The sequence below is a fragment of the Pseudonaja textilis genome, chromosome 3 (genome assembly GCF_049901715.1).
Source record: "Pseudonaja textilis isolate UNSWEBS1 chromosome 3, rPseTex1.2, whole genome shotgun sequence".
NCBI classification, from domain to species: domain Eukaryota; kingdom Metazoa; phylum Chordata; class Lepidosauria; order Squamata; family Elapidae; genus Pseudonaja; species Pseudonaja textilis.
In genome coordinates, this window is record NC_141992.1 from 160,634,087 (window position 1) to 160,648,336 (window position 14,250).

A 14,250-nucleotide genomic window follows, 5' to 3' on the forward strand; every position below is an offset into this window, starting at 1 on the left:
AAGCTAACAGTGAAATTGATATTTCTCATTATTTATTTATTTATTGTAAAGTTCTGTAATTTTATCAAGCTTTTTTTATGTGTCCTTTTATATTGTCCACTGTTATATCCCTTATATCAGTGGTCCCCAAACTTTTTTGTACCAGGGACCAGTTTCACGCAGAAACACTTTTTCAAGGACCAGCGGGGGAAGACACTTTTTCAATGAGGGGAGGAGTCTGAGTTTGGTGGTTTGCTTGCAGATGTTTCATTACCAGACTAGATAACATCTGATGTTGTTACCTAGTCGGGTAATAAAACGTCTGCCAGCAAACCACCAAGTTCAGGGAGGCTCAGGACAAGTCCCTGCAGGATGGCTGAGAAGCCCCGCCTCTCAGCCCTGCCTCCCTCAGCCTCATCCCTCAGGTGTCTCCCTCCCTCCCTCAGCCTTATCCCTCAGGTGTCTGCCTCGTTCCTCTCTCAGTCTCTCTCTCGCTTCTCCACCAGCCCAGGAAGAAACTGCTTCAAAGAAGCCGGCAGGGTGGCTTTTCCTGTCGGTGCAGCTCCTCCGAAGCGCCCGTTCACCCCCACCTGCCACCCGCGGTTCAATCCAGTGCTCCGTTCTGCCTGCCTGCCTGCCTTCATTTCTGGTTGTTTCGGAGCAGCTTCAGCTGAGTAAAAGAGGCGAATAGTTATTATTCTCAGCCAAAGCTACTCCGAAACAACCAGAAACGAAGGCAGGCAGGCAGGCAGGCAGGCAGAACGGAGCACTGGATTGAACTGCGGGCGGCGGGGTGGGGGTGAACGGGCACTTCGGAGGAGCTGCGCCGACAGGAAAAGCCACCCTGCTGGCTTCTTTGAAGCAGTTTCTTCCTGGGCTGATGGAGGAGCGAGAGAGCGACTGAGAGAGGAACGAGGCGGGAGGAAACCGAAGCCGCTGAGCTGGAGAGCAGGACAGGCTTTGGTTGCTTCCTCCCTCCCCTTCTTTCATTTGTGTCCTTGATCCCTGATCCCAGCAGCATTCACCGAAGGAGAAGAAAGCCGTCATTTTTATTTTATTTTTATTTTCTTTGCGGACCGGTACCAAATGATCCACGGACCGGTACCGGTCCACAGCCTGGTGGTTGGGGACCCCTGCCTTATATCATAAGTATCTGTACTGTCCATTAGCTAGGCTGGCTTCTTCCAGTATTGATATTCTACTGTTCAAGAATTAAACCCCAAACAGTTAAATATTCATAAGTCTCAATAAAAACCTATTTACATCTCAATAAACCCCAAAGATTTCTTATGGCATACACTCCTGAAATAAATAGCTTTTCTGCTGTATCTTTCTACCATTTCTACTATATAGAGCCATGGTAGCGCAGTGGCTAAAATGCAGTGTTGCAGGCCGACTTTGCTCACTGCCAGGAGTTCGATCCTGACAGCTCAAGGTTGCCTCATCCTTCTGAGGTCACTAAGATGAGAACCAGATTGTTTGGGGCAATATGCTGACTTTGGGTACTGTTTAGAGTGTACTGTAAAGCACTATGAAGCAGTATATAAGTCTAAGTGCCATTGCTACATTGATAGAAAAACTTTCTATGACGATAATGTGAATAAATAACAACTTTTCAGTAAGGCCAATAGAGCATGATTTTCTACTGAATTTTCAGTTAACAAACTTATGGATGATCAAAATAACTTTTGTGATATTTTTGCAAGTCTGGTACATTAAAGATCACGATAATCTGGGAGCAATCTTAGTTTAATGAAATCCTTGGTGATCAATTTCCCCAAATATATAGTATACTCTATATAACTTTCTACTCTGAAAACAACAACATTTATTTCTAATTAATACTGAGATACTTCTCAAAAGAGAAATCAAATGAGGTACAATATTCATTTTAATATCATTAAATTTGCCACATTTTAAATTCATTTATTAACTATTAATTATTAACATCTAAATCAATATTTTCTAAATTTTTCAATATATTTCCAGATATTCAGAAATAAAATATCCTCAAAGTAATAATAAAGTACCCACAAGGATCAATATATTCTTGCCATCACTATTATATTAGCACTTTACTTAAATCATAACTCTATGACTTTGCTATTGCCACTAACTGAAATATTCAACCAACCAATTTCATACAAAAAAGATGCTTCATCATTGTGTAATATGAGATTCATGTACAATATCAATTTTATATCTAAATATTTTAAATACCTTAAGTGTATTTCACATATCATTCATTCCAATTCTGTACCCTTCACCTCAATGCATGAAGAATTAAAATTTAAAGTGCTCATATAAATCACAGATTATAAACTAGCTTGGCAGGCAATAAATGCTAACATTATAGATATATGAGTACAAATCAGTATTAAATGGGTAATCAAACAAGTGTCTAGAGAAGTCTAAAATTAAAAGTATAAAACAATAAACAAAAAATAACTTAAACAAAGATATGTATAACATGATTTCCTTGAAAAAAAGTTCATCACCAAGCTCACCTCTCTTCCTACCCGATTGTTAATATTATTTCATTTATTTAAACTTGTGTAAACAAAATCCTGAAGGAGACAATAGAAGCCAACAAAAATGAAACTAGAAGAAATCTAAATACACACAAAAAAGACAAAATTTCAAAATGGCAATGACCTTTCATTGTATAGTGAGAAATGCCAGAGCAGGCAAACTGGGAGGCAGAAAACAAGGGTGTGGGGGGAAGGAACTGATTTTTCTTTATCCAAGGTTTAATGCAAGGGCATTCTGTACAAACATATGCAAAAAATAAAATCAATCGAACAATGAAATATTAAGACAGTTAATAAATGACTTTAAAAACCTGAAACAGAACTAAAAAACAGGAAAAGAACAAACCAAAATTTAAAATTTAGAAAAAATCTTCAAGCTACCATTATTTTATCTGAAGAATTACTAGGAACCATTATGAGCTACTTATCAGATTGTAAAATAATCAAACTGGTGATGGCTAGGAAGTTAGATAAAATGGAACTGAAATTTTTTAAGTATTATAAAAATCTTAAATCAATAGCTACGTTCAAAAATGCCTTCTACTGGGTTCAGTATTTTTAAAAGGTTGTATTCTTTGACAGGATATTTTATATCATGCACATATTTATAATATAGTTATATGAAATACTTCCTTCTCCAGGAAGGAACAATCCTCATTATCTTTAATGCAACATAATTGAGAGATGCTCATCCTCCTTTTATAACCATAACCATTCTCTAAAGTAAATTACATACCAGCCTATATATTTTAATACAATTTGCAAAAACATGGGAATAGTAGATACATTTAATAAATAAATAAAAATAAAAAGGTTGCATTATGCTGCTTTGCCTTACTTAGCTTATAATATTTCCTAGTACATGTACAAGCATTTGTGTATTGTGTTTAGCAAGCACTCTTGCTTTTGTTGTTTGCTTTCCAGGGCCATTACAGTTGATTGTTTCCTGTTCTGTGGTCCAATTATTTTAATATACTGTAACAATTATTTTTGTATGTTTTGCCATATTTAAAATCTCAAATACCATTAACCAGAATAATTTTTTTGCAACTAAAACGATTTTCCAGAAAAGTCACAAAAACTGCTTTTATTCTTCCAATGTTTTAATGGATCATTTTTCTTATTGCTCAGTGAATTTTTTAAGTGTGTGGGTACCTAGTCTACCTGTTGACATTATTGTAGATAACTAAGTTTATATATAAGGGAAGAAATGGTAAGTGAACACCTGTCTACCCTATACGAGTTCATATCACCAGGACTGGATGGATTAAACCCCAAGGTTCTGAAGGAACTGGCAGACAAGATCTCAGAACCACTGAACTATATCTTTCAAAGATCTTGGAGCACCGGAGAACTGCCAGAGGACTGGAAAAGAATTGATGTAGTTCTCATCTTCAAAAAAGGAAAAAAATAGATCCAGGAAACTACAGACCTATCAGCCTGACCTCAATACCAAGGAAGATTCTGGAAAAGATAAGCAACAAATCAGCAAACACCTAGAAGCAAACGAAGTAATAACCAAAAGCCAACATGGGTTTGTTAAAAACAGATCATGCCAGACTAATCTTATTGCATTATTTGACAAAGTGACAAAATTAGTTGACCAGAGGAATGCTGTCAATATAATTTACCTGGACTTCAGTAAGGCATTTGATAAAGAAGACCATAACTTACTACTAAAGTAGAAAAATGTGGGCTAGACAGATGGATCACCATCAGATGGATTCGTAACTGGCTGAACAACCGCATTCAACGTGTAGTCCTCAATGGAACTGCATCTACATGGAGGGAAGTATGCAGTGGAGTACCCTAAGGTACTGTTTTAGGTCCAGTACTCTTCAGCATCTTCATCAATGACTTGGACAAGGGGATAGATGGGGAACTCATCAGATTTGCAGACAACACCAAGTTGGAAGGAATAGCCAACACTCCAGCAGATAGACTTAAGATACAGAAGGGTCTTGACAGACTTGAACATTGGGCGCTATCTAACAAAATGAAATTCAATGGTAAAAAAAATAAGGTTCTACATTTAGGCAAGAAAAATCAAATGTACAGGTACAATATATGGGATACCTTGCTCGATAGTAGTAACTCTGAGAGGGATCTCGGAGTCCTAGTGGACAACCATTTAAATATGAGCCAGTAGTGTGCAGCAGCCGCCAAAAAAGTCAACATAGTTCTAGGCTGCATAAACAGAAGGATAGAATCAAGATCAGGTGAAGTGTTAATGCCACTTTATAATGCCTTGGTAAGGCCACACTTGGAATACTGCATTCAGTCTTGGTTGCCATGATGTAAAAAAGATGTTGAGACTCTAGAAAGAGTGCAGAGAAGAGCAACAAAGATTATTAAGGGACTGGAGGCTAAAACCTATGAAGAACAGTTGCAGGAACTGGGTATGTCTAGTTTAATGAAAAGAAGGATTAGGGGAGACATAATAACAGTGTTCCAATATTTCAGGCGCTGCCACAAAGAAGATGGAGTCAAGCTATTCTCCAAAGCATATGAGGGCAGGATAAGAAGCAATGTGTGGAAACTAATCAAGGAGAGAAGCAATTTAGAACTAAGAAGAACTTTCCTGACAGAACAATTAATTAGTTGATCAACTTGCCTCCAGAAGTTGTGAATGCTCCAACTCTGGAAGTTTTTAAAAAGATGTTGGATAACCATTTGTCTGAAGAGGTGTAGGGTTTTCTGGTCAGGCAGGGGGTTGGACTAGAATACCTCCAAGGTCCCTCCAAATTCTGTTATTCTATTCTATTCTATTCTATTCTATTCTATTCTATTCTATTCTATTCTATTCTATTCTATTCTATTCTATTCTATTCTATTCTATTCTAACCTTGTGAACCTAGCCTAAAGCTAGAACACGCATTAAAAACTTAATAACATACTTAAACCTTTCCATATTTGTATATGTATTTACAACAGATTAACAAAATTTTGTTCTAGATGAAAGAATGAGAACTCTTTCTGCTTTAAAAATTAAATCAATAACAGTGTCTCACTATCATCATTAAGACTTCAGTAACAGCTAAACCTCAAAGAGTTTATTTTCAAAGCAAGCATATTTTGGGATATTTAAGTAAATCAAACTATTAGTATAAATGACTTTAGGGTTTGTTTCTGACTCCAAATTAGCTTAAATTGACAGAATTACCCTGAATATTTTCTACTAATATCAGTAGGAATATTAAAAATACTAACTTACTTTTCCAATTTGACAGGACTGGACAGACAGGAAAAGGAGGCATGTAACTATTTTGCCTAAAGCAGATATTTCAATCATACAAAACTAAAACCAAAGAAACAATATCAATACATACTGATCTATGCTTTAGAACCTATGGTTACCTATATCTTACACTCAGCATAATCAATTAATAGGTATGAGTTTATGGAGACACAACCTACAATCCATTTATGTGAAGAATATAACATTTAGTCTAAAAATTGCTAAATAAAAATAGCAGCTATTAATGTAATGCTAAATCAGATATTAGCAATTAATACATACTCAAAATATGTGCCAAAATACAACTGTGAAGCTAAGGTGCTAAATACTTAGTAATACATAAAATTTAAATATAGCATGAATCCTTTCATTATGAGCTGTAATGAAAACCAAAAGATTACTTATTTACTAATTTTAAACTATATAATTCTTTAGTTTACAAAAAATAGCTATAGTATAAATAATACAACTATAGAATGCAACAGAAAACTCATAAATAGCTTAATACCAGAGCAATATATAAATAAGTCTTCTGCACTATCTTAATCAAAAGTATAAAGTTCTCCAGAAGAACTCAATTTTAATCTGTTTCTGTAAGGTCAACAGAATCAGGTCAAATGTAACTTCCAATGAAACACTGTTCAATAGCACATGGATTATAATAAATGAATATCTCCTACAAGCCTTGCCTCCTCTAAATTCAGTAGTGAGAAAAACTATCAGCATTTTTCCAATGTGTTGTATCATATATGTTGACTCTGACTGGAGGAAGCAATCCTGAAGGCATCTCACTGCTAAGCCATATAAGGCTTCATTGGTTTTAATTGCTAATGCAGGACTCCAACTGCAGGCTTCATATTTGAATTGTTTACTATTTTCAAACCTTCTAAAAGCAGTTAAGATGCTGCAAATTAATGAGTGAGCTTTAACAGCAGTTCCATATATAGGTCACTGCAATAGTCCCAACAGGTGGTGGTGAGAATGTGAGATATTGCAAAGCCCTCACATTCCAGGTATCACTACAATTGGTGTACCAGTCAGGGTTGGTAAAACAGTTCCTTGTACATGGCATCCACTTGCCTATGCAGCAGTAGCTGTGACCCATGAGTTATAGAATTACTCCTTCAGAGACTGTTCTGCCCTTCAAGATAAGCAGTGGAGATGGCAGAAACCCTAAATAATGATTATCTATATCTTGCTGGGTTTAGTATCAGCTTGTTCCTTTCCATCTAGACCAGTGGTTCCCAAAGTGGGCAGTACTGCGCCCTGGGGGCGGTGGGACACCTTAGGGGGGTACTGAGAGGCAAGGGGGCTGGCAGGGAGGCGCTAAGAGGTGGGGGGGGCGCTGGAGGTGAGTGGCAGGGCACAATTCAGGGGTGAGAAAAAAAATCCCGCCGCCACGTTCGAGGCAAGGCCCCGCAGGATCATCCCAATGACCTGCACATTCTGGTGCAAGGAGCTCCGCCCGGAACTCAGCGTTGGGAAAGGAGAGCAAAGCCAGAGTGGCTTTGCTCTCCTTTTCAAACATCCCACTGCCGCCACTTTCCACCCCATTGAGCTCCTTGCACCAGAGGCACCTGCCCAAGCAAGTCCGAACGGAGCGATGCACAAAGTCAATGGGGTGAGCCTGAGAGAGGGAAAGAGAGAGAAGAGAAAGAAAGAAAGAAAGAGAGAAGGAATTAGAGAAAGAGAAAAGGGAAAGAAAGAAAAAGGGACAAAGAAAGAGGGGGGATGGAAGGGACAGAAAGAAAAAGAAATAAATAAGGAGGGAGGGAGAAAGATAATGAGATATCTATTCTAGTCCAATCACCTGCTCCAGCAGGGTTAGGAGTGTGTGTGTGTGTGTGTGTGTGTTCTCCTTGTAACTTACCAATATATTTTGGTTTTGCCTTCTTCAGAATTGACACTGTAATACATTCGGGAAAAGTAATTTTTAGGGTGGAGATCTGGTCCAATGGATCCTGTTTAAAGCCTCAACAAAATGTGAGAGCTTCCTGATAGTCTTGACCATGTTTTGTCCACAAAACCTTTAATTAATAGAAGTCAAAGATGTTTCAATGTGCAGGCAAAGATGCTTGCAAAGATGTTTCAGTGTGGAAAAGGACCTCTAAACTAGGCCTCATTTCAATCTGATGCATCAGGTCTCTCTCTCTCTCTCTCCCTCTCTCCCCTCCATCCTCCCCTTTCTTTGTACCTTTTTCTTTCTTTCCCTTTTCTCTTTCTTTTCTTCCTTCTTTCTCTTTTCTCTCTTTCTCTTTCCCTCTCCCAGGTTCACCCCATTGATTTGGTGCACTGCCCCGCTCGGACTTGCTTGGGCAGGTCCCTCCAGTGCAGCAGGATCAATGGGGTGGACCTGCAGGGCCGGCACCTAGAACGTGGCAGTGCCGGCACGTTTGAAAAGTAGAGCAAAGCCAGAGGTCGGTAATTTTTGCTGCAAAGAATCACAAAATCTTCTGGGTTGTACACAAGAAGGGACACACATGTCAATGCAATTCAGCAACATAAAATAAAGAAATACAAATAAAACAAATCAACAAGAATCAGCAAAGCATCTCTGACTAAATTTTATTCACTACTAGAATCTAATCAGAGATGCTTTGCCAATTCTAGTCCAATGACCTGCTCCAGCAGGATTAGAAGGGAGTGTGTGTGTATGTGTGTGCACGGCTGTCAAAACTCCAAAAAGGTCAAGTAGTTCTGGGGAGGCCAGTCATAAATTAGAACATTTGCTAAGCAACCGGCCATTAAGTGAGAACCACTTGTATTTGGTTTGCCAGTCACCAAACCACACTCACCCAGTCATATGACCAGCAAGCCACACCCACCCAATCAAGTTACCAGAAAACCACACCCTCAAATTAGGCCACACCCACAGAAATTTGAATCCCACCCCTGGGTGGGGGGCATTGAGGTTGAGTTTGTAGCACCAAGGGGGCGGTGGACTGAAAAAGTTTGGGAACCACTGATCTAGACCCTAATAACTTCCAAATACCTGGACAAGGCTTTATCTGCATTGCCAGTATGGCCCAGGATGGTGATATATAATTGAGTATCACTAGCCTATTAATATACCACAACATGAACTGACATATGACCTTCTCAATATCTTCAAAGAAATGTTAAAAAGTCATGGGTAGAGGACCAAACCTATAACAGTCCATATAAGACGCTACTGGATTACTTCTTTGACAACTTCTGGCTAAAACTACCCACTGCTGAAGAACAGTATCCCCCTCCAGCAATAAATAAATAATTCTGGACAAGATAGGTAATGGCTACCAAGAGGTCAATTGGGCCAGAAGTTGCATACTATTCCATCAATGTTTTGACAAAAATCATGGACAGGGATGAAATATGGTTCTATTACATGTCCAGGACTGACTGAGAAGAGTGCAGATAATCCATTCTAGGAAAGTTTGCTTCATAGAATTCCAGTTTTCTCACAGTAGTTCAACAATCTTCTCAAAAAAAGGGATGCTTAGAAATAAAGAGTTAGTTGTCCAATACAGTTAAATCCAGAGAGGGCTTTTAAGGAAAAGGTGCACTATTCCTTGATTGAAATCCAAAGTAGGTTGTATTACTCAATTTTAATTTGAAGTTCAGAAATATTCAGAATGCATTCAAGTAATTTTAGCAAAAAGAAATATTTACATACATACATACATACATACATACATACATACATACATGTATGTATATATAGATGAAGATTGAGAAAGGTGAAGGTAAGGAATGTGAGGATCTCCCCAAACATGAGAGACCAACATGTGCAATACTTTTGAAACCTGTACAAGAGTGTAATACAATCACAGTACCAGATTAATGAATGCCTTACATTTTGAACATTTTAAAATAATGTTGCAAACTTGTAATTGTGGCTGCAATAAATAAGCATGGCAAGTTTCCTCAAAAATCTTCATAAATAGTTTACTACCGCGGCAGGGAAAACTAAGATTTTAATATAAAATTAGTATCAATATACTTACTTATCAAAGCTATCACTGTATTTTATGAAGCTCTCCAGTTTTTCCTTAGCATATTCCACCACATCCATATGAAGTTCTATTCCATGATTTATTCCAAAAGGGCCTGTAAATTAATATTCAACAATTATGTGAGATTACCGAATCAATGTATTTTTATAAAACTGTACATTGATGCGAAAGATAAACTATATAGCACTAGGTAGATATTGGAAATGTATGTATTGATTACAAAAGAGAAAATTATCCAATAAAGCCTCAAACCATATACCTTCAATACTCATTCAGGAGTAAATAAAAGACTCCAGAGCATAGCAACTATTCTTTAGAAGAAGAAAAAGGAATAACTGCAGATAACTTAGTGCACTGCAGAAAGTTGTTTATTGTCAATTGCAGATCTTTGGACGGTTTCACAAAACTTTGCTTCACCTTGCTTTGCAATCAAAACTATTATGTGGTTATGATGGCAATCTCATTTATGATAGTGGTAGTGCAGTTTTTTATTCCAACTGCCTGCTTCTGTTTATAAAAACCAGGAAAAATCCAGAATAATGCTTAGTATTATTAGCTGCTTTTTCACTAAAACATGGCAAGAAGGTACAGTTCAAAATTCCTGCTTTATTTATCAGGGAACGTGTATTGAATTATGTTATTTTCCTCACTTTATCTTCTACTTTCAAAATAATGAAATAAAGATATAATATTTAAATTTAAGTCTCAACTTAAATGTCACGATTATTGTATTTTTTAAAACAATTGAAGAATTTCGATTTTGTAGAAGTGGGCAATACTGACATAAAAATTAAGCTATAAACATTTCCTCATCTCTGCAAAGCCACAAATCTCTTGGTAATTTAAGAAATTTTGATCTATTACGTATCAGGAACACTAATTTGAAAAGCTACTTATTAATATCTTGCAAGTTTGGCAGGGGCATAAACACGCTACTTTAAAACCAAGAATATCAGTAAACTCAACCTATATAAAAGAATGTTCAATAATTTTTAAAATATTACCTAGTATTAATCCCACCATTGTACTTAAATATCCGGTTCCACTACCCAGATTAAGAAAAGACAATCCAGGCTGAAGCTTTAATGCTTCCATGACTTCAGAATAAATGCATGGTGCCGATAAATGTATATTTCCATGCTTCCAAGCCAAGTCTTTATATGCATTGTCTCTATAGCCTTCCAGATAGTAATCACCACGGTCAATAGCTCTGAAGGCTTGTTCTACTCGCTCAGTGCGAATATATTGTGCTTCTTTCAAGTTATCAATTAAATCATCATTATCTTCGCCTGCACTCACAGCTCCTCCCATGATGATTGTCTTTTAACAATTCAGTTAATTTTGAGAATACATTGGTAGGTACTTGTCTGATGTTTCCATATAGAAGGTCCAATCCAGTCTGGCTCAATACTGCTTTGCAAGAGAATCCTAAAAGATTTTTAAGAAGACATACTTTTATTTTCACAAATTGTAAAAATGTAAACCAAATTCAGTGATAATTTGATAGGAAAAGTAAATAATGTTCTTCGATGTCTAATGTAATAGGCATACAGTTGCTGAATTAAACCAAATATTCAATACACAGTGAAATTCCTCAGAATTTGAAGAAAGCCTTACTAGATGAAAGTAATCCATATCCGCCACACCAAATGGAACTAGGTCAAAATAAAGTTGGTCTGGAAATGTACAGTTGTTCCTCAGTGGAAAACAAGTCTATTAAAAGAAAAGAGCAAATCTGTATGTTAATTGTCCATCCAGAGTAATTCCCATATAGTAATAGCAAGCAAAAATTTCCTTGTAAACTTATATTTTACATTCATTTATTATTTATTTATTACATTTTCCTTGTAAATTTTTACTTATAAGGAAAATATCTTATTCAGCACTTAAACATGGCAGGTTTTATATATTTTTCTAATTGACTATGGAATACATTATTTGACACTCAGTCTCTTTTCTAAATACAACCTTCATGCATAAAGCACTGGAGAAGATAATATTGAAATGGATACTATGGTTTTTAAAATCTATTTGAATTAAGTTTTATAATAATAAACAATTTCAGTTAAATATTGAATTTCTTTCTCAAAACATATTTGTCTCCCTATTTATTATTTTTAAAAAACAGAAGAAAAAGTGGGTGAAGAATTGTGGAGGGACACATGAATCAATAAAGTTGATTATAGTAAAAAATATCCTTTAAAATGAATCTTAGTCTTGTAGTCCAAAGTTAAATGTTGTTACATTTAGTTAAAGATCGATTGAATGGTCTTTCATCCAAAACAATGACACTTGGAAGCCCAATTCAATAATTAACATAAGTTCTTCTCCCTAGGAAATTATCTAGAGGTTATTAAAATAGCTTAGTTTTTGTGGAACAGTTACAGTAAGTTATATAAGAAATAGAACAAATATGGCATCTAAAATGTTTGAGGTTGATTTAACCACATTGGAGATCACAAGAAGTTCAAATATATTTTTATTCACTCAAGCAAATGAGAATCATAGTTGGATCATCAAATGTTTGGAAACAACTGGTGTCAGTAAAAACAGACTATATATAGAAAAAAATAACAAAGCAGTAGAAAACAGAATTGGTGGCTGGAAATGAAAAAAAGGGGCCTGTCAGCATTAGGAAGGGCATCTTCCAGAGTGACAATTATCACTCTTATCTGCAAATATACAATGTCAACACTTTACAACATCTTAGGTTCTATACATCTTGGGAAGAAGTAGATGTGTAGAAGGCCTATATGTTACACTTAGAATTTTCTTTAAAAAAAAGATGGCTATGGAAAAAATATATACCCCATACATAACCAAATTGAGTAAAAAGTATCTCTTCCTTAATAGAAAAAAAAGCTGTTCAAATTGCTACTACTATCCAAGTAATTATGCTTAAAGTATTTCAAGCAAGTAAAACAATTCTTTCTCAGCCTTATTTCCACCCATTACTACTTCACCTTTGGAAGTTAACATATACCTGCAAGTCAGTAACACAATCATAGGTGCACAGATGACATTACAATAAGCAAACATACCTAGAGCAATACTTACAATCTGAAACATCTATTAAACTTGAAATTCAGTAATTAAATTTCATCATTTAGTCCAGTGGTTGCCAACGGGTGGGCCATGGCCCACTGGTGGTCTGCAAAAAAATGTTGGTGGTCCGCAAAGAAATGTCACCCCCAGAGCACCCTCCAAAACAATTAATCTAGGCTGCGCAGGAACACAAATCTGCCCCACCCATATGGCCTGCGGGAACCCTCCCCACCCACTCACTCCTTACCTGGCAAACTTGCCTGCTAAATTGCTATTTTTCCTTTTTCCAACCATGAGCTATTTTGCTATGCTGAAGATTTAGATTAGCTAGTAAGCAGGAAATCATTGGATTTCTTGCTTTCTAACTAATCTTTAGATTAATGATTCTGTGAGCAACTCAATCTGCCTGCCTGCTTTGCCTGATTTTGAGTAAACATTGCTCTTTTTTAATAAAAAAATCAATATTTACATACATGGTGTGTTGTGAGTTAATTTTGTGAGTTTGCTTGCTAGCAAATTTTATGGGTTTGCTTGCAAGCAAAGTTTATGTGACAGACTCAGGTAGCCGATCTCACAGATCTCTGAACGATTCTGTGAGCAATTCAATCTGCCTGCCTGCTTTGCCTGATGTGAGGTAGAAGTTGCTTTTTTATGAAAAATTCAATATTTCTATAAATATTTAAAATATTTACATACAAGCCATGCCCAACCAGTCACATGACCAAGCCATATCCACAAATTAGGCCATGCCCATAGAATCTGTTGTTAAGAAATTTGAATCCCACTCCTGCCTCTGTGTATTTGTGTGTATGTGTGTGTGTCAGAGAGGGAGGGAGGGGAGAGGGAGACGGAGGGAGAGAGAGAGAGAGAGAGAGAGGAAGAGAAGTTAGATCAGATCTTTCTCTCTCTCCCACCAACATCAGCAAGCCACCGTCAGTCAAAATTCGTATTAGTGGTCGCCAGGATTTAAAATTATGAGTTTGGTGGTCCCTGTGGTCCAAAAGGTTGGTGATCCCTGATTTAGACCACGGAAAGAGCATCTCATGTAATTCCATCATGACCTCAACAGTTTTCTCCTTTCTTTTAGCCTCAGCTTCAAGCATCTAGACAACATAATTTCCTGATGTCATGGTAAAACTATACAAAGGACACATAAAGACCATGTTATTGTTTTAGAAAGCTTACAGAGCTCCTTGCATAATCACATATTTCCTTTTTCTATCGGGAACACACCATCAGAACTATCATCTACTCTGAGGCTTTAACTACAGCTTAATTTATTCTGATCTGATCAACTGAATGGTATTAAATTATGCACTATTAACTGATAACTTGAAATCTGTCTCATATTTAACCTGCATCTGTATGACTATCCTGTCTTCCCATTCCTTCCCTCTTGCCTCATCCCAATTAAATCCTATATCAATTTAACTGTTCCATGAATCTGAAAAAGTTGCAGCCT

General features: G+C 36.7%; 1 protein-coding gene across 4 annotated transcripts in view; it reads right to left on the reverse strand.

The window, feature by feature from the left end:
• Positions 1-14,250, reverse strand: part of PCMTD1 (protein-L-isoaspartate (D-aspartate) O-methyltransferase domain containing 1) — a 48,630-nt gene that overhangs the window by 26,009 nt on the left and 8,371 nt on the right. For 3 of the 4 annotated variants that reach the window (XM_026699205.2, XM_087931236.1, XM_087931235.1), the window contains 3 exons: positions 11,361-11,456; positions 10,748-11,171; positions 9,735-9,837 (listed from right to left, as the gene is read on the reverse strand). In XM_026699205.2, coding sequence (XP_026554990.1) covers positions 9,735-9,837; positions 10,748-11,054 — 410 coding nt within the window. In that variant the 5' untranslated portion in view covers positions 11,055-11,171; positions 11,361-11,456. The remainder of the gene's footprint in view (positions 1-9,734; positions 9,838-10,747; positions 11,172-11,360; positions 11,457-14,250) is intronic. The other variant, XM_026699207.2, reaches the window with a different exon arrangement.